Source organism: Taudactylus pleione, unplaced genomic scaffold (assembly GCF_031769625.1).
Source record: "Taudactylus pleione unplaced genomic scaffold, aTauple2 ptg000070l, whole genome shotgun sequence".
Taxonomy (NCBI): domain Eukaryota; kingdom Metazoa; phylum Chordata; class Amphibia; order Anura; family Myobatrachidae; genus Taudactylus; species Taudactylus pleione.
The window spans coordinates 19,384,456-19,409,228 of NW_028284472.1; the positions used below are offsets into that span (position 1 = coordinate 19,384,456).

The 24,773-nt window shown below is 49.6% G+C and overlaps 1 protein-coding gene across 2 annotated transcripts in view; it reads right to left on the minus strand.

The window, feature by feature from the left end:
• Nucleotides 1-24,773, minus strand: part of MFSD2B (MFSD2 lysolipid transporter B, sphingolipid) — a 113,326-nt gene that overhangs the window by 72,366 nt on the left and 16,187 nt on the right. Inside the window, exons 1-3 of one of the 2 annotated variants that reach the window (XM_088467383.1) lie at nucleotides 15,872-15,976; nucleotides 3,713-3,835; nucleotides 1,272-1,396 (exon numbers count right to left, since the gene is read on the minus strand). In XM_088467383.1, the coding sequence (XP_088323509.1) occupies nucleotides 1,272-1,396; nucleotides 3,713-3,835; nucleotides 15,872-15,952 (329 nt within the window). In that variant the 5' untranslated portion in view covers nucleotides 15,953-15,976. Of the gene's footprint in view, nucleotides 1-1,271; nucleotides 1,397-3,712; nucleotides 3,836-15,871; nucleotides 15,977-24,773 lie in introns of those variants that run through there. The other variant, XM_088467382.1, reaches the window with a different exon arrangement.

Consider the following 24,773-nt stretch of genomic DNA (forward strand, 5'->3'; position numbering starts at 1 on the left):
GGTCAGTAATTGTCCATCCTGCTTCCAAGAGATAGAGGGCCTGATTCAGACCCGCTCGCTCTGAATCAGGGCCAGGTTTTTTTTTTTTTTTAGAACGGCCTCCTGGCCGCTCGCATAGCTGTGGGTGACCACCCACAGCTACAGAGAGCGGCCATGATGATGGTCGCGATGGTAAAGACCATCTTGACCATCGGGCTTGCGACGAGACCCTTGTGGTAGGGTCTTGTGGCCGCAAGCCCCAGAGAGATTTCGGCTCCAACAGAGCCGGAATCTCTCCACTGATATCAATCGTGATGTCAGTGGGCCCGCCCCCAAACAACAGGCGTTCTTATGGGAATGCCTCCGTTTGGGCAGCCACCCCCCCGGCCCGCCCACCAAAGGGGGCGTGCTGTCACTCAACATCGACAGCTCGCCCCCTTTGTTACGAGACCCGGAGCAACGGAGTGCCTGTCGCTAGCCGGGTCTCGCGCATGCGCACAATGGAGCCGGCTCCGTCGTGCGCATGCACTGTGGGCCACCATCAACCCGGTTGCGAGCGCTCAGTGCTTGCGAGCGGGTCTGAATCAGGCCCACAGATCCTCAGAACATGACCTGATGGGAAAACTTTAGGGTTGAGGTTGAGGAAGACTTGTCTACTCTCCCTGAAAGGCTGGGAGGCTCCCAAATCTCGGGTGTCGATCCCAGCCACCCAGAAGAGCATTCAAGTCTCCGGAAGCTGCCCACATCCACCCTGCGCCGCCCACTTTCCGAGTGAAGTGGGCTTTCTGGGCAGCTGATTCGTGCTGAATTGCAGCATCGTGCCATCACCCTCTCCCCCCTTGCCCATCTATGCCTCACCATGCCCCCCGCTGTGCTGACCTTGCTTCCCCAGCCAGAAAGTCATCAAGTATGGGTTGAGAGACACCAATTAATCCTATTTGTTAACAGTCCAGGTTTTAAGAATATCCATGCTTAAGCACAGGTGACCTAATTAGTACCTGACTCAGTTTGATTATTCCACCTGTGGACAAGCATGGATAGCCTTCACACTAGGACTGTTAGGGTGCCCAGAGGACCGAGTTTGGACACTGGGAATAAACTGGTTTTATGGTTCATAACCAGTTGATAGTGTTTAAACTCACTATGTAACATATAGAGCAAAACCAAGCTTCCTAGATTCCCTGTGATATTCTACCAATGATCCTGATGACATATACAGTGTATAGAAGATATAAAACACTGTGTGGACCCATTGGAGGCAGACATACAGACATGACTGCTCAATATCTCACCATGGCATCAAGCGACCTATTCCCGTCCATCGACTTTTGTTTATTAAAAATCCCACAATGGGATCTGTAATTCCGCCCCAGGTTTTCCCAATGCACAGCACCAGGGAGGCCTCAAACGGCGTGATCTGGAATAAATAAGGAGCAGTGAATTAATGTATGTTGTCATCTGTGTATTACACGCAGAACACAGTCTCTTCAATCTAAAAAAAATATTTATCCAGCAGAAATAGACATCTTGCAATATTCTCTAACAAATACATAGGTGAAGACAGAGGGCCTGATTCAGCAAGGAACGCAGTTGCTTATACGCACGCAATCGGCCAATTGTTACGTACTGCGCATACTGAAACTAGCCACTGCGATCAGGACAGCAACCGCAGAGGATACGCAGACCCATGGCATAGTGATTGACAAGGAAGTGCCGTTTGTGGGTGGTGACGGGAGGGGGGAGGTGATCGGGCAAATGCAGTCATGCTAGTGTGTTTCAATGCCGTTGCAGGGGCGTGCATAAATTATCCACTGCGATACCATACACAGCCTGAGGCCTCATAGCGTGCGCTGAAGTTAGCAATTGCTGAGTGGGGTCTGACCTTCCTTAACTGTGCGTATGGGTCTGATGTTACCGATTGTTTCGCTATGTTGACAAAGTATACGGATGTGAGTAAGGGGAAGTGGGCGTCCTTATCTCAAGCTACGATCGCAGTGTGAATGCAAACATTTACATATCACCGCTGATATTAGCAACTGCGTTGTGTGCGTATAAGCAGAATAGCGATCCGTAGTGAATCAGGCCCTGAGATAGAGATGTAGGAGAGGGGGGAGATGTTTATGGCTTTATAAATGAGGGTGAAAAGTATAACGTAATTACATCAACACTACACAAATCATATATTAAGCATTTACAATTACAGATGTGTCCACATGCATCTATCCTTCGTGCGCTACAAGTCGTGTCACACAGCCGGTGGCTTGCACTGGGGACCGCTGTCTGTACCCGCACTTAGTGTTAGTGTAGTGTAGACCGCTTTGAGCATGGTCCACACTACACAGTGACAAACACACAGCCGGCGGCTGTGTGTTTGTTATAGCGATGAGAGTCAGACAGACTCTCATTGGCTGCTGCGTCAACGGAAGGAGGCGGCTGGAGCTCACTCATGAGCTCCGCCTTCTGGCTTCCCCCGCACGGGGATCCAGGTAAGTTGTGGTTTTTTTTGTATGTGCAAGGGGCACTGGCACTGCATAGGGGGGGCCGCTACAGGGGTCACTGTATATGGGGCCGCTTCATGGGGGCACTGTATAGGGGGGGATGCGCCACTGGGGGCAATGCATAGGGGGGACTACTAATGGGGGCAATGCATAGGGGGACAACTACTGGTGGCACTGTATAGGGGGGGAACTAATGGGGGCACTATATAAGTGGCACGGCATAGGGGGGACCACTACTGGGGGCACTGTATAGGGGGGACCACTACTGGGGGCACTGTATAGGGGGGACCACTACTGGGGGCACTGTATAGGGGGGACCACTACTGGGTGCATTATATAAGGGGCACTGCATAGGGGGGGCTACTACGGGGGGCACTGCATAGGTGGGACTACTACAGGGGGCACTGCATAAGGGGCATTGCATAGGAGGGGCCATTACTGGGGGCAATGCATAAGGTGCACTGCTACTGGGACACTGCATAAGGGGCACTACTACAGTGGGCATTGCAAGACGTGCATTACTACTGGGGGCATTAAGGTGAATAGAAAGGAAAAAAAATGTTCCTAGGGTGACAAGAAAAGGTGGTATATAGGGGCCCCCACTAGTTTGTTGCCCAGGGCCCCCACAGACCTTAATCCGGCCCTGGGCATGAGTCGCGATGGTGCTGAAAGTCTTTTCATGCGGCTTTTTTCCTTAAAATGTGTCATTTTCTGCATGTGAAATGCTACGTTACACTGCCACAGCCGCTGACACGGTAACGTAGCATTACGCACACAGAATATAGGCATTAGGCATGCCGCATATCATTTTAATCAGCAGAAGCTGCTTGTGAGTCCTATTCTCATCGCTGGCACAGGCCAGATGGGACAACAGTGCGGTCAGAGAATCAGACTTTTCTGGCATTGACGCAGTAAGTATGTTTGTTGCCTGTATTGTAAGATACTGGTACATTACAATACAGGAGGTGCTATAAGTGTCTTTATACTGTCTGGGTACCAAGTTGTGGTGTTTTTATTCAAAGGTGCTTCAAAATGTACAGCTATAAGATTCTAAGACTAGTATAGGGGTGGCACATTGCTCGGGGACCCGAGGTTCTATCCATCCGAGCACTACTGTGTCTGGATTGCAAATGAGAACAAAACACTATAAATAATTAAAAGATAATAACAGGTAAAAATACAATATATCTCCAGCCTGTACAGATATCACAGCCTGGGCATGTTAGCTATCTTACCTGAGCTATATCTAAGAGGTAGATCTGCAGGAAAAAGGCGGATGCACTTCCAGCAACCTGGTTGGGGGCTCCTCCTACGGCATAGCAGAGCTTGCTGAACACAGACAGCCTGCAGTGTCTTACCTGGAAGGAAAAGTAGGAACATATTGTTAAAGAGAGATCTGAAATGCACAAGCTCTATTTGAACCAGGAGTATGGACCCTACGGTGGTGGAAGAACCCGTCCGGCCAGTGGCAGAACCATGACTATGTTCTAGGCTCTAGGGGGTAAATTTACTAAAGTGTGATTTTTTTAGAAGTGGAGATGTTGCCCATAGCAACCAATCAGATTCTAGCTATTATCTTCTAGAAGGTGCTAGTTAAATGTTAAGTAGAAGCCGATTGGTTGCTATGGGCAACATCTCCACTTCTGAAAACTCTCACTTTAGTAAAAATACCCCTCGGTGTCCACATGTGGCTCTTGGGGCACAACCTGCACAATTGTATGGTTAATTTCTAGCAGCAGTTATTATTACATTGCTCCACTCATCTTACAGGTGGTAATAGAGGAGTAAAAGGGAACATCTCAGATGTCACCTGAAAAGGGGATCATTGATCCCTATGAGGCACACGAGGGCCATACACATAAAAGTTCAAGGTACCGCATGGAGGGCCTGATTCAGATCCACACGCAATGCCGATATTTACGCAGCTTGAGCGATTGCCATTGCACATGCTTGAGATCCGTACTGCGCACGCGCAGCGATTGTTTTGCGCTTTTGTCGCACAGAGGATGCACTCGCAAAGTGAATGAGAGACAGTCAGCGTTTGGGGGAGGTAATGGAGGGGGGCTTAGACCACTGGGCTGTTTACACAATATTATTAGGGTGTGCATAAATTAGCCACTGTGTGCCTACTCGCAGCACGAGAGCGCTCTGCGTGTCTGCAGACCCGATGTGTCAGCCGCACCTTAGACTTAATCAGAAGGCTGATGGCCACCACATGTGCGCTCCATGTTTTCGGTTTTGTGCGTGAGCGGCGGATGTGAGATGCTTTCAGTTAGCGCCAATAAGCCCTGGATGGCGAGTGTGTAATTGATTGAACAGCTATTCCTTGCATGACGCGATTAATAATTAGCTGTGGGATAAGTTCCCTGGCTAATGGAATTCCTCCCTAAATCTCTCACATTTTACATCCCCCCCACCTGCGGAATCAGTATGTAACGGCCCCATGGCCGGCGGTTCTAATCAAGATAGCGGCAGCCCGGTAGGGGTGAAAATCCTGATCGTTAATTAAAGTTAGTATCGCTAACCTTACTCCCCCCCTAACCCTAACCCTTAGGGTTGCCTAACCCTAACCCCCTTCTAAGTGCCTAAAAATAACCCCTCCTTCCCCGCAGCCTAACCCTAAGTCTCCCGGGGGGGAGTGCCTAACCCTAACCCCCCCCTTCCCCTAGCCTAACCCTAAGTCCCCCCGGGAGCCCTAAAACCTAAACCACCCCCCCGCGCGGCTATCCGCACCCAGCTTATCTTCGTTCGGTAAGCCAGGCGTCTGGCTCCTGGAATAGGTAAAATGACAGGCGTCGGGATTTCGACGCCTGTCATTAGACCCTTGCCAGGATTAGACGGTCGGGATGCCGACGGTCGGTATTTAGACCATCGGCATCCCGACTGCATACCCCACCTGCAGGGTAACATGGTTTTGAAAAGGTGCAAAGTTACTTACTGTGCTCCCACCTGAGAATCAGCCCCATTGTATATAGGTTATGAACAATTCTTGATGTGTTATATGCAGAGTATGATCATTTGCGGCTACAAGTTAAGCTACACCCATCATTGTGCTCAATAAACGCAACACTTTGTAAGTGCTGCTCAAGTTCACAGTATCTGTAATAACAGCATTAATTATTATACATTACATATGTTATTACCGCATTATTACTAATTGCACACACAGGGAATTATTCATATCTGTACAAAATACTATAATTTATATATGTTGTCTGGTGAACATGTGATCATTAGACAATAGCTACTAGTGGACCACATGAAATAAAGAACTGAGGGCCTGATTCAGAGCCGGACGCTCTGACCAGAGCGCTCGCTCTGAATCAGGGCCCTCCTACCTAAACTTGGAGCGGCCTCTTGGACGCTCGCAGAGCTGTCGGTTACCACCCACAGCTTATGCGAGCGTCCATGATGATGGTCGCGATGGTCAAGACCATCGCGACCATCGGGCTTGCGACGAGACCCTGTGGTAGAGTCTCGGTGACCGCAAGCCCTGGAGTGATTTTGGCTCTATCAGAGCCAAAATCACTCCCACTGACATCACTAGTGGGATGGGAACGCCTCCGTCTGGCAGCCAGGCCCCCGGCACGCCCACCAAAGGGGGCGTGCTGTCAATCAACATCGACAGCACGCCCCCTTTGGTGCGAGACCTGGAGCGACGGCTTGCCCGTAGCTCCCCGGGTCTCGCGCATGCGCACGACGGAGCTCCCTCCGTCGTACGCATGCGCACTAGGGCACCATCGACCCGCTTACGAGCGCTCATCGCTCGCGAGCGGGTCTGAAACAGGCCCTGACTCCCCTCTTTCAAATATGGGTGGTCACACAGTTCTTTGTGGGCCTGATTCATTACGGATCGCAACTGCAAATGCAATAGCGATTACGCAGGCAGTTCAACTGCCATAGTATGCTTATCCATTGCAATCGCTATGCCCTCACAGCATAACACAAGGATGTCCACTTTACGTCCATAATGTTTAGTAAGACTGCGAGACCATCGGTACAATCGAGTACCATCGCAGCCTCATGCACAGTTGCACAAGCTCTGACCTTACTCAGGAATTGCTAACAACCACTCACGCTATCAGGCCTCAGGCTGCGTAGGGCATCACAGTGGATAATTTATGCATGCCCCTGCAATGGCGACGAAACGCACTGGCACGCCTGTGTTCGCCCGACCACCCCCGTCGTCGCCCACAATCGGCACTTCCTGTCAATCACTCTGCCATTGGTCTGCATAGTCACTGCGAACGCAGTCCCAATCGCAATAGCTAGCTCACGCACTGCGATGCATAGGCATGCGCAGCATGCAACAATCGGATGATTGCAGGTGTAATCGCAATTGCGTACGTACGGTAGTGAATCAGGCCCTGCGTCATTATGGGGGTGAGAGGGCACAAACGTACGTTTTCCGTATCACAGGGCGGCATTGTCCGCTGCTCGCCAGGCAATAACTAGTAAGGGCCAAATCATTTCAAAGAGTTGACCCACTCTTTCAAATGTGAGTGACCCTGATTTAATGGATGCCGGGTTGGGGGGAGATCTTCCCCAACCCCCAGACTCCAACATTCGCCCCCATTTACTAACGAAACATAAACTCTTTAGCGCTCGCTAAAGGGGTTATGCCACCTTTCTGCATTTAATAAACAGCTAAGATTACCGCTGTATGTCACAGTATCGGTCTCGCCATCTTTTAGATGGCGATACCGATGCAGTCCCCATTGCCGACAATGGAGACCCTGGGGTGCCTTTCCGGCTTCAGCAAATCCTTCCAGGCACTGCTGTCGTGCATGAACATAACACTGGAGCCCCATCGCTGGCAGCCATCAGCCCAGAGGAGGACCTCGCAGAGGATGTGGACTTCGCGGGACCTCGCCGGAGGGGTAAGTATTAATAAATACTGGTGGCATTTTCGTTTCTATCACAGTGATACTAAATGAAAATTGCCGCTGGTATTTTCGTTCCTTTATAAATAGGGCCCATTGTTCTGTAGTGCAGGGGTTAATGCCTGGTGATCACACGGCTGCCGCAGTTTCCCCACTGATCATCCAAACTGGTGGGAAAAGTTAATTTTGCTTATTTAAATTTTTTCAGCCCACCAAAAAGTAGATGACGAGTCCCGATCATCACCCGCAGTTTTAGTATATTTAGTATACATGAGAATGACTAGTCATCCGCAGGGAAGGGGTTAATAAATAAAATAAGCCTATATTATTTGGTAATGGACATAAACCTTTACGCTACTGTCATTTTATATTTATTAATTGCTGACTGTGAATTGCGACAGTCGTATATCGTAACAATGACATTAATAAGGAAAATTGTTCCTTTTTCAATTTTTGCAGTAAAAGTTTTTGCACCCATCGCAACCAATCTTTCATTTCCGTGGGTATGCACGCTCCCAAAACTCACGGTATCCCACTACAAAATGAATTCTTCCCTGAAAGCCTAACGTGAGCCCTGGACACATGCGTTCTGGGGTTCATTTTCCGATTAACCGTCTTTGGCTTGCTGCACATGAGACCCGGCTTTATCTGTCCGTCCCACCAAGCCATGAGCAGTTAACTGACAGAAATAGAGAGAGAGTTACCCTCAGTCTGTCAGGCTATGGGAAACTGCAGCTGCCAGATAAGGGGAGAGCTCCACTTATCAGCCAGCATACGTTTCCAGGAACCCCTTAGTAAGCGAACTCGCCCGCTGAGCTTCCAGGCTGTACCCTGGCCATGCACTTTTCCTCACAGACACTCCCTCAACAAAAACACACACAATCAATAATGCAGCTCCAAAGATGTTCTTTAAACTGATTGTATTACTGAGACATATACTAAAGCGTGGCGAGGTGGACTAATGTGGGGAAGTTGCCATAGCAACCAATCAGCTTCTAGCTAGCATTTATATACTGCATTCTATATAATGATAGGGAGAAGCTGATTGGTTGCTATAGGCAACTTCTCCACACTTTTGAAGGTTTGGTACATTCCCCCTCCATGGACTGTGGGCCTGATTCAGCGTTGTACGCTATTCCGATATTTCACGGATTTGATGCATGTAAATGGCAATACGCATGCCTCAAGGACAATTACCATAGTCGTTCGCAGCGACTATTTACTCGCAGTATGATTGACAGTCAGGGAGCATTTGGGGAAGGTACTGGGGAGTGGCAGCAAAAGACGCGGGCGTGTAGCGACCATCTCGGGGGTGCGTCTGTGATCCCGTATGCACATACTAGCCAACTCTCCATCCCCTCTCTTGTCAGGGAGACTCCCTGAAATAGTAACAATCTCTCTGTCTCCCTGAAGAGTTCTCCCCGTTTGCCCCTTGTTATATTAAAAAAAAAAAAAAACAGATCTATACATTCAAATGGGATCATTAGTATAATTTCCCTGCATTGGTTATAACTTATAAGCAAGCTTGCCTACCCTCCCGATTTGGCCGGGAGCCTCCCGATTTTCGGGTGCCGCTCCTGGCCCCCCGGAAAGGCAGGCAAGCCTCCTGGAAGCTTGCGACCCTCCCCACCTCCCCCCTGAAAAAAAACGGAAACCCCCGCAGCGGGGGGCCCGGTGACGCGATTCGCACAGAATCGCGTCATCATGGCCCCGCCCCCTGCTTCACAATGCTGAAAATAACGGCATTGTGAAGAGGGGGCGGAGTCACAATGACGCGTTCGTGCGGCCCCGCCCCCGCCCTCAGTGTGACACCAAATGGCCGGCCCCGCCCCCTGCTATTAGCCGACAATCAGCTCCCTCCCGGAAGGCTGGAACTGATTGTCGGCAAGTATGCTTATAAGGCCCAATGATCCCTATGGCTACATGCATTTTCTGTAATGTATCAGTGTGTTTTCATCAACACATAGATCTTACTAACTGCTTTGAGGCTCATTTACATTTGTATTTGTCAATTTTATGACACGCCTCTCAGATGTAACAGTACACGCCCACTTTACCCCCGCGCTCATAGGTGTTACTTTCACACTCTCCCTGAAATGCATTTTCACCTGGGCCCTGCGCGGCTCTCGTAGGCCCTGGTTCCCGCGGCCATTCTGAGCAACCATAGACTCACTCAGGACTGCGATAGTCGAATGATCTGTGACCGATGTTGCATGGGTTATCAAAGCTGCAGGTGGGCGCCTCAATACATCTTCCGGCGGCTGAAACACATTTTCGCTTTGCAGCTGTGTACACGTGCACAGCAGTGGCGGCAGCATTAGCGTACAGCTCTAAAGTCTAATCTGCAATTGCGCCAGCCGAGAGATGGTGACCCGTACGGAGATTGCACATGCGGCTACCCTCCTCTCTTAAACCGTCCTTGTGTCCTGTGGGCATGTAGCCAGAGTTGCAGCGTGCACGCCATTTATCTTCTACAGCCATAGGGCCTGATTCACTACGGATCGCAATTGCGATCGCAGCTGCGATTACGCGCGCAGACCCACTGCGAAAATATGCTAATGTGTGCAATCGCTGTGCCATCGCAGCCAAACATAAGAACGCCCACTTCCCCTTACTCACATCCGTAATACATTGCAATTCTGCGAAACCATCGGTAACATGGAGTACCATCAGAGCCTCACGCACAATGACAACAGGTCTGACCTTACTCAGAATTTGCTAACCTCATCGCACGCAGTGAAAGATCAAGCTGTGTATGCCATCGCAGTGGCCAATTTATGCACTCCACCGTAACAGCGTTCAAACGCTGACACGCCTGCGTTTCCCCGACCACTCCACCGTCAACAACCCCAGACGGTCACTTCCTGTCAATCACTCTGCGATGGGTCTGCGATGGGTCTGCGTGGTCACTACAAGCACAGTGGAGCCTTTGCGCATGCGCACTGCGATGTATACGCATGCGCAGTATGCAACAATCGGCCATCTGCGTGCGTAATCGCAGTTGTGATAGGTAATTAATCCGGACCATTGTCCAAGCATGGTTCAATAATGTGAAATGTGTGTAATGTTCTCTATTTCATTCTAATTCCCTACCAGGCCAGAGCAGTTAGACCGCTATGGCGGGATGGCGGAAACATGGTCACACATTGGTCACAAATTGAGGTGAGTAGTGCGATCAGATTTCTGTGTTTAAAGGGCACATCAGTAGCTGAAATTCATCACCCACTTGCTAAGGTGTACGGTGATAATGTCATGTCACGGGAACAGGTTTGGGTGTGGTGCCTTTGATAACGGCAGGACAGACGTTCAAGATAAGCAGCGATCTGGCCGGCCAAGCACGTCCACCACAGATAACAATTTGTGCCGCATTGAAGGTCTGATTTAGGAGGACAGACGCACTCGAGTAATGGTGGCCATACACGCTACAGTTATCGGGGCGATCCGCCTGATATCGGCGGATCGCCCCGATAATAGTAGCGTGTGTGCGGGCAACCGAGGGTTAAATATTGCTCGGTCGGGCATGCAGGATTGTCCAGCATGCCCATCCGATGCGATATTTACCCAGTAACTGTCGGCCACATCGTGGCAGTGCATGCCCAGCGCGGCCGACAGACAGACATTTCCTGTGTTCCTACGGAAGGAACAGGGAAATGTCTCCTCCCCCGGGGGCGGAGCGCGGATGTCGGGCTATACACTGTGAGATTTCTCTCACAGTGTATGCCGGCGACATCTGCGGCTGGCAGCCGGCCAGATAAAATGTCTGTCGGTCTGACAGACATTTTATCTGGCTGTGTATGCCCAGCATTAGTGATGTTACTGACGAACTGAACATCTCAGTGGGTGCTGTGCACAATACCGTTCATGAACAACTGGGGTCCAGGAAAAAGTGTTCACGCTGGGTACCGAAGCAACTCACAGAAGTTCGCAAGAGGCGGTACCATGAGGAGGGAGCGCAGTTCCTGCAGCGCATTGTTACAGGCGAGGAAACGTGGGTGCATCATATGACACTGGAGATGAAGCAAGCATCCATGACATAGAAACACGCATCGTCCCCACCTTCAAAGAAAATCACAACTCCATCAGCAAAGAAGGTCATGGCGACCGTGTTTTGGGACCATAACGGCGTGCTTCTTGTTGATTTCCTCACCAAGGGAGATATGCTGTCTGCTATATTGTGACACATTGAGCAGGTTGCGGAGGGAAATTTGTCGAAAACAACCTGGGTTGCTGCGAAGAGGCATCGTATTGCCAAGCCACAATCACCCAATCGCACGCGTGAGCTATTGCAGCACTACCAATGGGAGGTACTGGACCCTATAGCCCTGACCTGGCACAGACCATTGAAGAAGAAGCACCTGAGTGGATGGAGATTCGAAAACGACGGTAAAGTTCAGCAAGCCGTCATGTCCTGGCTTCAGGCGCATGACAGAGATTTGTTCTGTGCTGGGTTAAATGCCTTGGAGTACCGTTGGAACAAATGCTTAGGCAAGTATGGGGGACTATGAGGAAAAATGATCTGTACCAAGGCCATACTATTGATTATACGTATATATGTGCGAGTTGAATACATTTATGCAATGAGAGGTCTTGTTACATACTCCACTGAAACAATGTTAATCATACCCCACTGGATTGCATCTGATTGAGTTATGTAGATCCGGAGAGCCCCCACATCAACTGGAGTTGATGGTGATGGCTGTTGCATTTTCTAGCCAGATGTTTCTGTACAGATCTGTCCACATACATCTGTCCTCCGTGCACTACAAGTCGCATTACACATGACGTGTGAGCGCCGTATGACTCTGTAGCGTAGAGCGTCTTTTCGTGCGACTTTTTCCATTAAAATGCATCTTATTCGCAAAGCGTAGGACGCACAAGCAGCTTCTGCTGCCATGTATTAGATACCAGATAAGAGGATGGGTACGGGATACCAGCGCTCAGGATCCCGGCAGTCAGAATCCCGACGCTGGCATCCCAACAGGGTTAGGATACTGACACCTGCCAGTAAGTACCCTAACCCTACCCCTAAACCTAAACCTCCCTCCCCAGCAGCCTAAACCTAACCTTGCAGGCTAACCTTAACCCTCTCCTCCCCCCAGCCTAACCCTAACCACTAACCGTCCCCCTAAACCCAATACTTACCATCGACATGCCGGTGGGGATGGGGGTGCTGGTGTCGGCATTCTGAGCACTGGGTTCTCAACTACATCCCCAGATTAGAGATCCTGCTTTACAATAGCCTTCAGGCTGGATGTCCTGCCATGTATTAGCCACAAGGCATAGCATGTACTGCTATACACTAGTCACCAAGTATGAGTTCCAGACACTAATGGGGGAATTCAATTAGCCACAGGAAATGCCCCACAGCTAAATGATCCCACCACGCGGGGAAATGCTATTAGTCACTGCATGTTAAACCCCAGAAGGTGCCCTTTCTCACCAACTTCTCCTCACAACTCCTGAAGCTGCAAGGAAAAGTCCACCCCTGGGTATTAACACTGCTAATTGAACTGGTTGCCGTGGGTAATTAGCCACAATTGGATTCCCCCTAGGTTTGGGATTTTGAAATGCATTAGCCATCAGGTTGGAGGCATTGCCACACATTAGCCACCAGGTTGGAGGCCCTGCCACTCTTTATCCACCAGGTTGGAAGACCAGACACACACTAGCTCGGATGCAGTCACCATGACAACATTCAAAATATCGACACCACAACACTGACAGTTATAATATTGACATGGAACATGTCGACACCTGCATAAAGCAGACGTTAGGGTTAGGCAGTGGGAGAGGAGGGTTAGGCTGCAGGAGACCAGAGTTAGACTGCGGGAAGGGAGGTTAAGGTTAGGCGGCGGGCAGGCACGTATAGAGACGGTCCGCGCCCTGGTAATTTTTGAGGCGTGGTCCATTTGTGGGAGCTGTGGCCACACCCCTTATGAAAAGAAATAGAAAAAATAATTGCAGCAATGCTGCGCGCAAAACAGGGGGCGCTGTGAACTTTGCAGCCAGAGGCAAATCTGGGGGGGGAATCTCTCCCTAGCAGCACTCCAGCCTAGCACTGGGGAGAGAGGATATCTGACAGGTGAGAGAGATAGGGTGGTGGCGGCAGACCCGGGCCCACCCAACAGGCCTGGGTCTGGGTAATTAGTACCAACCCCCACCCTCTTGGCACTCCCTGGCTGTGGGAGGGAGGTTTATAGAGTTAGGCTGTGGGAAGGGAGGGTTAGGGTACAGGAGGGAGGGTTAAAAGTGGGCTGTGGGAGGGGTGAGTTAGGGTCATATTGTCTGACTAATTCATTTTTCAATGACACCACCCTACCAATTGCAGATGGTAGGGTGAGGACAGGGGCATATTAAGAGAGGAGGGGGCCTGTGTGCATTCCCCGTCCGGGGCCCCCTCCTCTCTCCCCGGCAGCGCACTGACAGAAGCAGTAGCCTCTGGGCACTAGTCTGTTCCCAGAGTCTACTGCACATGCGCAGGTCACCTGGATAAGGGCGATTTGCACACTGCGCAGGAGCAAAACACCATGGAAAATGGCCGCAGCATTTAGTGCAGCGCTGCTATAGCCAATGCATTGCGGAGAGGTATTAAAAAATATGGGTGCAGGGGCCTGTGTGCTGGATACACCCCTGGGTGAGGATACAGAGACAACAGAACAGAAGCGTGTATACTTCTTGCATTGTCACGACTATTCAGGCTGGTAGACGCAATGTTATGGAGATCATAGTATTGGGGCTAATATTCCCCAGGAAACATACTGAAATTTAGTAGAATCCATGTCTAGAAGAATTCATTCTCTATTAAGAGCAAAAGTGGGAAAGATTTGGTTACACTTGGTCAAGTCGCATATTTTACGGCATCTCCGTGTACAAACTCAATGATGATGCTATTCTATACATTGCAATGCCCTATTAATTGTTATTTTGTCCATGTGAATTATTATATACAGCTGTTTGCAGACATTGGGGTATATTTACTAAAGATCGATTTTAATAAATTTTGATTGATTTAAAATCGATCAAAATCGATAGTGTTTCTGGGGCTAAATGACACATTTACTAACAGACAATTTTTGATACATAGTTACACTGATACATATATAGACGCCATGTATAAAATGTCATGTGATGCAAGCTATATTACAAACGCTCAAGCTATACACTAACCTTTTAAAACAATATAATAAACTGCATAGTTTCATCACTCAGGATAAAGCTTTAATATATTAAATGTTATAACGACAAACATAATGAATTAACCTTAAAAATACATTTACATTTTCAGAAAATAAATAGCCAATGCCATTTTAATTTCCAAAGCAATGACAATTACAATGTGCTATATAACATAATGCTGCCCGTGGGTAAGAACGGGGACATTAGGTGTACAATGAAGAAGACTGGTGCCCGTTCAATCCTGCCCCAGTGGCTGGCAAGGTAAGATGGGACTTATAGCTCCAAAACAGCCAGAGATCTACAGGTTTCCCATTGACTTTAAAACTAGGACTGTACTACAACCTCCAACATGATTGCAGTATCCCTGCTTTTTCCATAACAATAACAATAACTCATACACAGAGTTTTACATCTGTAAGTAGATAGTGTTAAGGCCTCCCTACATCAGAGATTGATTGCAGCAATCGTGCAATTTGCAATCGATTGTGTATAAAAATCTTTCCCTTTTTCAATCGATTGTAGATTGCAGAATTGCCACAATCGATTGAAAAAGGGAAAGATTTTTATACACAATCGATTGCAGATTGCACGAATGCTGCAATCAATCCCTGATGTATGGGGGCCTTAAGTCATAATAATAAAAGTTACTTTGCTGCACACAGAAGTCTATACATTAATTTTACATGTACAACACATATGTTAAAGCAATATAGAATATTAAGGTAGCAGCTGTCATTCACTTTCTCAATTATACATTTATTCTAGACACAAAATATTTGCAATATTTTAAAACAACTTATCCTTTAGCAGCTACAATATAACAAATAGCACCCGCTAATACACATTCAAGTCATTTAAAGTAGTGTGTAATGAATGTGCATCAAACTGGCAACACTGTACACATATAATAAACACTGTACATACCTGGTGTATTGTATACTGTGTACATGTTACTATAAAGTGCCAGGTGCAGAGCTTGGATATAAATTATATACCCCATACTGCATGGTAAATAAGGCTGAAGCAGACTATATAATAGATGTGTATAGCAGACTGTCAGGGCTGTGCGTGATCCCAGGTGGGGGCACCTATAAAGTATAGGGCAGAGGAAGGGGGGGTTATTAATCCAGGAGTCTATGGGATGAGTTCTGCAGAAATTATAATAAAGACAGAGGGCACCAGAGATAGTCAACTCATGGCTCTTTAAATGCTGTTGAACTACATGTCTCAGCAAGCCTTGACAGCATCCTGAGCCTACAGTTAGAGAGTCCCTGGTTGCCTGGCTCTGCAACTTGTGTGCAGTGGGGTATAGCGCCGGTGGGCAGGGGCACTCACCTGGTGCTCCGCAAAGAGGGGCTGCCTCTTGGTGTTGGCTGTCAGTGTGCCCAGCGGGAGCTCCGGGGATCTCTCTTCCATGTCAGGGACAGTGTGAGCTACATGCGAGCAGCTAGCACTGTGACCACTAGAGGGCGGGGCGGAGCAGGAGGAGATTTAAAGGGACAACGGTGCGGCTGAGGCTGTCTCCTTCCCATAGCCTTCAGTGCAGCTAAAAGGGGAGTGTGATAAAAAAAGCACCCTTACATGAACCACAGTTTATACAGTATATCCAACCAGTGTCAGTGTGGCTTCGCAGTGAGTTCCTGCACCTGCTCATTGCATAACTACATCCCCTCGTGGCATATATAAAAGACTGTCAGCATATGGAAAATAAAGGTTATTTTTTTTTTTTGTAAAAGACAGGCGTAGTTAATGGAAAGGAGTTTATACCTAGGACTGCAACACTGTCACATTGCTGACTACAATAGAAATGTAACTTATTTAATTGATGATCAATTAAATAATTTACATTATATATCATGCTGGGACTTTTAATGTATATATGAATGATGTATACATAAAAGGTCCCAGCCTGTACATGTGTTTTGTTCCATCCACTAGCGGGGTCCAGCCATTCTGTCTTCCAAGCACCTATAATATGCATAAAATCCAGGGTCCTTGAATTGACATTGTAAATCGCTGCCCATTAAAACTTTAGTTACAATGTAAATGATTAGTTAATGCATTTTACTGGATAAAAATAAGTCACAAGTATATTAGCAAAGAAATGGAAAAATATGAGATATGGTAAGAACTTACCTTTGTTATCTCTATTTCTACGAAGTCCATAGGGTTCCACAGGATACCTTGGGGTATAGGTGATGACGTCAGGCATCGGGCACCATAGAGTTAAGTTTTCAGCCTCCCAGGATGCACTAGGGTCCCCCTCCTATACCCCGCCCCCGAGCCAAGGCATCTCAGTTACATACCAAGCCATAGGCCGGAGGAGGAGAAGGAAGAGAGAGAAAAAAGATCTGGACACACACAAGAATCACATTCTCACCAGAGGGAGACGGAAAAACTGGTGACCAGAGCAAAGCCCATCTGCAGCACAGGTGCGACAGGGCGGGAGTCCTGTGGAACCCTATGGACTTCGTAGAAATAGAGATAACAAAGGTAAGTTCTTACCATATCTCATATTTTCTACTTCAGGGTCCATAGGGTATCCACAGGATACCTTGGGGATGTCCCAAAGCAGTATCCTCCTGTGCTGAAAGGAGAATCCGCCGCCCGAAGGAAGCATCCTGAGAGGCACAGGTGTCAAACGTGTAATACCTCACGAAGGTATGGACAGAAGACCACGTGGCAGCCTTGCAGATCTGGACTGCAGAGGCACCACGTCGAGCTGCCCACGAAGGACCCACAGACCTAGTGGAATGAGCCCTCACAGAGGATGGAACTGGCAGGCCTTCATGAAGATAAGCTTCTGAAATTGCCATACGGATCCAAGCTGCCAAAGTTTGCTTTGAAGCAGGCCAACCTTTTTACGGAAGCCATAGATGACAAAAAAGGCGTCCGACTTCCTAAACGAAGAAGTGCGGTCAACATAAATCCTTAAGGCCCGCACAACGTCCAAAGTGGCCTCACCCACTGACAGGTCAGGTGAGTTAAAAGCCGGCACAACGATTTCCTCGTTGATATGAAAATGGGAAACAACTTTGGGAAGAAAATCAGGACGAGTGCGCAGTACCGCCCTGTTCCTATGAAAAATCAAGAAAGGGGGTCTACAAGAGAGAGCCCCTAAATCAGAAACACGTCTGGCGGAAGCGATGGCCAGAAGGAAAATTGTTTTAGCTGTCAGCCATTTAAGATCCACTGAGCCCAGTGGTTCAAACGGCGGTCCCTGGAGAGCCCTCAAGACCACAGCTAAATCCCAAGGCGCCACCGATGGTAAAAATGGTGGCTGAATTCGAAGAACACCTTGCATAAAGGTGCGCACATCAGGGATTGTAGCAATCCTACGATGGAACCAGAGAGACAGGGCAGATACCTGCACCTTCAAAGAAGCAAGGCGAAGCCCATGGTCTAGTCCCGCCTGTAGGAAGGCTAGCACTCTAGACAGACGGAACTCCCAAGGTGCATAACCTCTCGGTCGACACCATTGGAAGAATGTATGCCACACACGATGGTATATTCTTGCAGAAGACGGTTTCCGAGCTCTCAGCATAGTGCGTACTACAGAGCTGGAAAACCCCCTGGACCTTGACATGGCTGTCTCAACAGCCACGCCGTCAAAGACAGCCGAGTCAGGTCCAGGTGAAGACAAGGACCCTGTGACAGTAGGTCCGGTCGTAGCGGCAACCGCAGAGGAATGTCCACAGATAGACCCTGAGGGTCTGAGAACCAGTGCCGTCTGGGCCACGCGGGAGCTATCAACAGGAGCGTCCCTCCTTCCTGTTTGAATTTCCGGATTACGCGTGGAAGAAGGGAAAACAGAGGAAAGAGATAAGCAAACCGGAACGTCCACTGGACGGACAGAGCATCCACCAGAGACGCCTTTTCGTCCCTTGTGCGAGACCCGTACACCGGCAACTTGTTGTTGTGCCGTGACGCCATGAGGTCGATCTCTGGAAGACCCCACCTGTCCACCAGAAGTTGAAAGACGTCCTGGTGCAGAGACCATTCCCCCGGATGAACATCCTGGTGACTGAGAAAGTCAGCCTCCCAGATGAGGACTCCCGGGATGAATACCGCTGATATGGCTGGGAGATTGCGTTCCGCCCAGATCAGGATGCGGGACACCTCTACGAGTGCCGCCCGACTTCGGGTTCCTCCTTGCCGATTTATGTAGGCCACGGTGGTGGCATTGTCCGACTGGACCTGCACGGGATGACCCTGGAGAACCCGATGGGCCTGCTGGAGAGCATTGCAAACGGCGCGGAGTTCCAAGATGTTTATCGGAAGCTCCTTTTCCACCTGAGTCCATCTGCCCTGGAACAAGGGTGGACCCGAGACCACTCCCCAACCCCGAAGACTGGCATCCGTTGTCAATAGGACCCAGTTCGCCATCCAAACGGACGACCCTTGTTGAGATGGGTCGTCTGCAACCACCAGGCAAGGGACAGGCGAACCTCCGGAGTGAGCACCATCGTCTATATTTGAGACTCTGAGGCAGTCCATTCCATTTGGACAGGATCAATTGCTGCAGAGGTCTGGAGTGAAACTGGGCATATTCCACCATGTCGAATACGGACACCATGGAGCCCAGTAACTTCATTGCCAAGTGAAGAGACACACAGCGACTCTGCAGACAACTGCGCACCCTCAACTGCAAGGCAGAGATCTTTTCCCCCATCACAAAGATCCTCTACTGACTGGAGTCCAACAAGGCTCCGAGGTGCAGAATCCTCTGAGACGGGATCAGGGTGGACTTCTGCCAGTTTATCAACCAGCCATGCCGTTGCAGTACTGCAATCGTCAGATCCAGATGGTGTAGAAGGAGCTCCGGAGATCCTGCTACCAACAGAAGGTCGTCTAGGTACGGCAATATGCGGACTCCCTGCAGCCGCAGTGACGCCGCCATGACCGCCATAACCTTGGCGAACACACGTGGTGCTGTCGCCAAGCCAAAAGGTAACGCCCGGAACTGGAAGTGATTGTTGCGGATTGCAAAGCTGAGGAACTGTTGATGGTGTGAAAGAATAGGGACATGCAGGTAAGCGTCCTGTATGTCCAACGACACCATGTAATGCCCAGGTTCCAGCACCAGAATGATGGACCGTAGGGTCTCCATCCAAAACCTCGGCACCCGCAAGGACTTGTTGAGTGTTTTGAGGTTGAGGATCGGACGGTACGACCCATTGGGTTTCTGCACCAGAAACAGATTGGAATAGAAACCCAGGCCCCTCTGGGAGAAAGGAACAGGCACTATAACTCCAGCCTGGAGCATAGTGTGCAAAACCTTCCGCAGTTCCGTGGCTTTGTTCCGATCTGTTGGAAGACCCGTGGTGAAGAAATGGGATGGGGGTCTGTGCCGAAAAGGAGAGAGCATACCCGTGAGAAACCACCTCGTGAACCCAACTCTTCTGTCGTGGTTACCGACCAACACTGGGCGAACTGTAGCAGGCGGCCTCCCACTTTGGGATCCCCCAAAGGGAGGCCCGGACCGTCAGGCCGCAGGTTTGTCATCGGACTTAGGGGCGGGATGTCTGGTACTCCAGGCCTGTTTCCGGGGCTTGGCCGATTTCTTGGGGCCAGCCTGTCAGCGAAAGGACTGTGCTTTAGGTCTACCCTGGGCCCTGTAAGGCCGAAAGGAAGATGTACCTGAACTGGAAGGAACTGCAGCAGACGGGAGACATGCCGATTTGGCTGCCGCCAGCGTGGCTACAATTTTGTCCAGATCCGGACCAAATAGGACTTCTCCATTAAAAGGCAAAGCTTCCAAGCCCTTTTTGGAATCAGCGTCCACCTTCCAAGATCGCAACCATAAGGTGCTACGAGCTGCCACAGCTGCCGAAGAAATCCGAGAAGTCAGGGTACTGATATCTAAAGCCACTTCATTAATGTAAGTGGCCGAATCCCGGAGATTGCCTATCAATTCGGTCTGTTCAGCCGAACAGTCGGAATCCAAAGACGCCTCCAAACTATCAGCCCAGTGCTCCATAGCTCTGGCTACCCAACAAATGGCCATAGCTGGCCTGGCTGCCCCCCCCCCCCGCAGGGGAATAAATGGACTTTAGGCAGATTTCCACCTTACGGTCCGTGGCATCCTTTAAGGAGGACATGGAGGGCATGGGCAACGTGGCACTTCGGACCAGGCGTGTCACATGAGAATCCACCTGTGGCGGGGATTCCCACTTAGCAAAATAATTGTCCACAAACAGATAAGCCACTGCTAAACGTCTTTGAGGCTGATACCGTTTGCAAGGATGTTTCCACGCCTCCTCTAAGTGGTCTACTAACTGACCCGAAAGAGGAAACACTGTGGTGTCACCCTTAACATCTTTGAAAAAGGCATATTTGGATTTTGATACCGGAGGTTCATCATCCTCAATAACTAAAACTGTGCAGACTGCACGAATAAGGCCAGGCATATAAACGTCCGACTCTTTAGTACAGAGAGGTTCCTGGGTCCGAAAGATCCAGAATCTCCCCATCATCGGTCGTCCCCTCGTCATCCTCATAAGGAGTGGACAGAGACGCCACCGGCCACTTATGAGGCTGCAAATGCTGCACAGAACTTGTCAGAGAATTAACCCACGCAGGCTCCTGAGAGACCTGAGGAGGGGAAAATAGGGAGACTATTGGGTACCATCAGTTGTCTCGGGAACCCCTGCATGGGTGACAACACCACTGACTGCTGGGACAATCCCATCTGAGGGAACGCAGGTTGCAGAGCTAACTGGCCCACTAAGCACTTTAGCGAAACAAGCCCAGGGCGGTTCCTGAACCGGAGCCGTGACAGTAATTGGCCGCGTCAATAAAAAACACTGCCGACATAGGTACCTTACACGTAGTACACAGAAGCTGGAGAGGAAAATCACTCTCAGACATGATGGCAAGTATGTGACCCCTCTCACTGATACGCATTAGTATAGTGAGAGAACCGCCCTGCAATCACCGCACCGCAAGGGCTTTAGCAGAAGAAGAGCAGGGACAGTGAAAAGGCTGACAGTAGAAAGTGAAAGTACAGGCAGCAGCGCTAGCAGAAGTCACCTACAATGCAAAGAAAATCAATTCCTGCACTAACAGCGCTGATAATCAACTACGCAGACACCGGGCCTGGTAGGACACAGCACTGCATACACAGACCTGAACCAAACGGAGGAGAGGTATGCCGGGGGACCCAGACCACGATGCCACCGATCAGCAGCTTCCAGCAGCGTTCACCATGCTTCCATAAAGTTGGCCACCGAGGAGCAGAGAGGAGGCCGGCCTGGGGGAGGAGCGCTGCCACAGGGCCAATCGACAGGTGCAGAGAGGGCTGTGTGCAGCGGGGGAGGCGCCGGCTGTGTACAGGGAAGGCTCGCTCCCTTGGCATGCAATTAACCCCTGGAATGCCGCAGCGCTACCGCTCAACTGCGGTCCGCTGTCCCAGGGGGGTAGTGGAAGCGCAGGTCCGTAACCTGACTCCACGCTGCAGCCAGTCCCCAGGGAGCCCCCTGCCTGGGGACCCAGGACCATGTTCCAGCGGGGACCCACCGCGGGACCCCACTGCTTACCTGCTGTCCCCCTTAAATCCGGACATGGTCCCAAACATCTGGGGTCACTGCTAGCTGTGACCCCAGATGCCTACCAGCATCCCCGGATCAGTACCGGCATTCTGGTACCGGCGGGGGTGTAGGGAAGACAGCATGGACGTCAAGAATGACTGTCCATGCTGTACCTCCAGATGTGCAGCCACAGCTGCCTTGTAGAAAACTTCAGGGGCTATCCTTAGCCCCCCTCTAAACAGGTGCATCCGACTCCGGCCAGGCACCAATGAAACTGAGATGCCTTGGCTCGGGGGCGGGGTATAGGATGGGGACCCTAGTGCATCCTGGGAGGCTGAAAACTTAACTCTATGGTGCCCGATGCCTGACGTCATCACCTATACCCCAAGGTATCCTGTGCATACCCTATGGACCCTGAAGTAGAAATGGTGATTTACTAAACCACCAATAGAAGCGCAATAAAATCAGTTGGGCTTATGTAAACATATCATATTTAGGGGTCTATTCAACATGTTAATAATTGGAGGCTGGGCGGCCCCCCGATAATTAAGTATCCAACTTGCTGCGAGTGCAGCAGTGGCTACAAAATCACCAGAGCAATTTCATTGCTCCGGTGCGGAGATGGCTGATCTGAAAATCATTTGTCCCCGCGATTCCTATGACCGCTCCTAAAGCAGCAGTGAGACTTATGACTCCCAAGTCTGACTCGGCAGTGCTAGAGCACATTTGTGAACTGGAGATCACACATGCTCACAAAAACACTGCATCTGGGGGAAGGAGCTGAACAGGGGCAGAGGGATCTAATTGGATTCCTCTTCGCAACCCCGGACCTCCTCCCCATAACAAGGGGCGGGGGTGCGGGAACAAACACCATCTGAAGATGGTGCAGGTTACTGCTGTCAAGCTCCGGAAATATTGTATTTTCAGAGCATGATGAATTTAGGTCCCCATACTGGGGACAGCGGGCCACATCAGGACTGAAAGGTAAGCAGAAGATATCTATGACCACTGCTGCGTTACCCTTATGATGAATGGCCCTGATCTTTAATTTCTACAAAAGTAGATAAAAATGTACTAATGAAGTAGCATATAGTTCTTCCAAAAAGATGTCCCCGTGTCAGTATGGCACAATTTTCCATCCAAACCACTAATTATATAGCTTGCAGTCCTCCAATGGGAAATGATAGTGCTGAGTGATCTGATACGGACCTTTGCTGACTAAACTGATGGGGATTCTCACATTGCTGGAGGCCACAATCAGTACCTGATATAAACTTTTCAGAACATCTGAAGTATATATGTAGCTGCAGATTGCTCAGGCAGAGAGTCACGGTGGACGTCTGTAGGACTATAGAGGGCAACAGCATCTGAACTCCGCGTCATAAGGCACACTGCATAGTCTTTGCCGGGTTGGGTACAGGATGCCGTGCGCTCAGGATCCCTGTGGTTATGGTCCCGACACCGGCATCCCGACTAGGTTACATGGCCAACACCCACAGGTAAGTATACTAACACTAACCCTACCCATAAACCTAGCTCTCCCCCCAGCAGCCTATCCCTATCCCTCAGTATTCTGGTACCGGCATCCAGACCGCCGGATGAACTACATCCCAGCTTTGCCACAGAGATTGTACAGGACACTGTAGCGCTTACCCCAGGTCTGCGATCATTCTCCTCTCTTGCCTTCAGATATGGTAAAGATGCAGATGAGTGGTAGGTAGTGGTGTGGTTAATGTCTCCAGTACCCTAAATAGTTTCTCTGCCATTATCTAGGACGGTTTCTTCAGGGTGAGATTTGCAGCTCCATACATACTTCACATGGGGATGTGGTCAGCATCCCAGCATGCGGGATGGGACTGTCAATATACCAGTGTCAGGATCCTGGCTCTAATATCCCGACTGCCAGCATCCCGAAGATAAGTATCGGGGTTAGGTTTAGGGTTAGGCACTAGGGGAAGGGTTAGGGTTAGGCACTAAGGGGGGAGGGTTAGGTTTAGGGAGCGGGAAGGGTTAGGTTAGGTTTAGGCACTGGGGAGGGAGGGGGAGGGGTAAGGGTTAGCGTTAGGCAGCTTATCTTGTAGTGTCGAAATTCTGACTGTGGTGATGCCGCTGCTGATATTCTGACTGGCGGCACCCCGATCGCCAGGATCCCGTACCCAACCCCTTCAGATGTGCTGTAACATTTATATCAGGTACTGATTGTGGCTATGAGTATTGTGAGAAGCCCCATCAATATAGTCAGCAAGTGTGACGTGCTTATGTCTATTTTAGTGCATTATGTATTAAATGTGATATTTTTACGTAAGCACATTTATTGCTCTTGGTGGTTATTAGTAAATCACAATTTTCCATTTATTAGTGAAATCTTGAGTAACATAAGGTACAAGTTACTAGATTAGAAGCAGCATTAATTTGAAATAGTTGTATCTGCTTTTAATCATATGGCCCACACCTAGTTATTCATTTAATTTCCATATTAGCAAAGACCTAGCCTTTTATTTATGGGTTGGCCGCTGAGCTCACACTCTTGAAGGGCAGGCTAATGGGTATAGGTAAAACCTGATCTTACCAGAACCATACTAAATTCACATAAAGCCAGGCTTGCCTACCCTTCCGACTTGGCCAGGAGCCTCCCGATTTTCGCTCCCGGCCCTCCGGAAAGGTAGGCAAACCTCCCGGAAGCCTGCGACCCTCCTGACCTCCCCCCA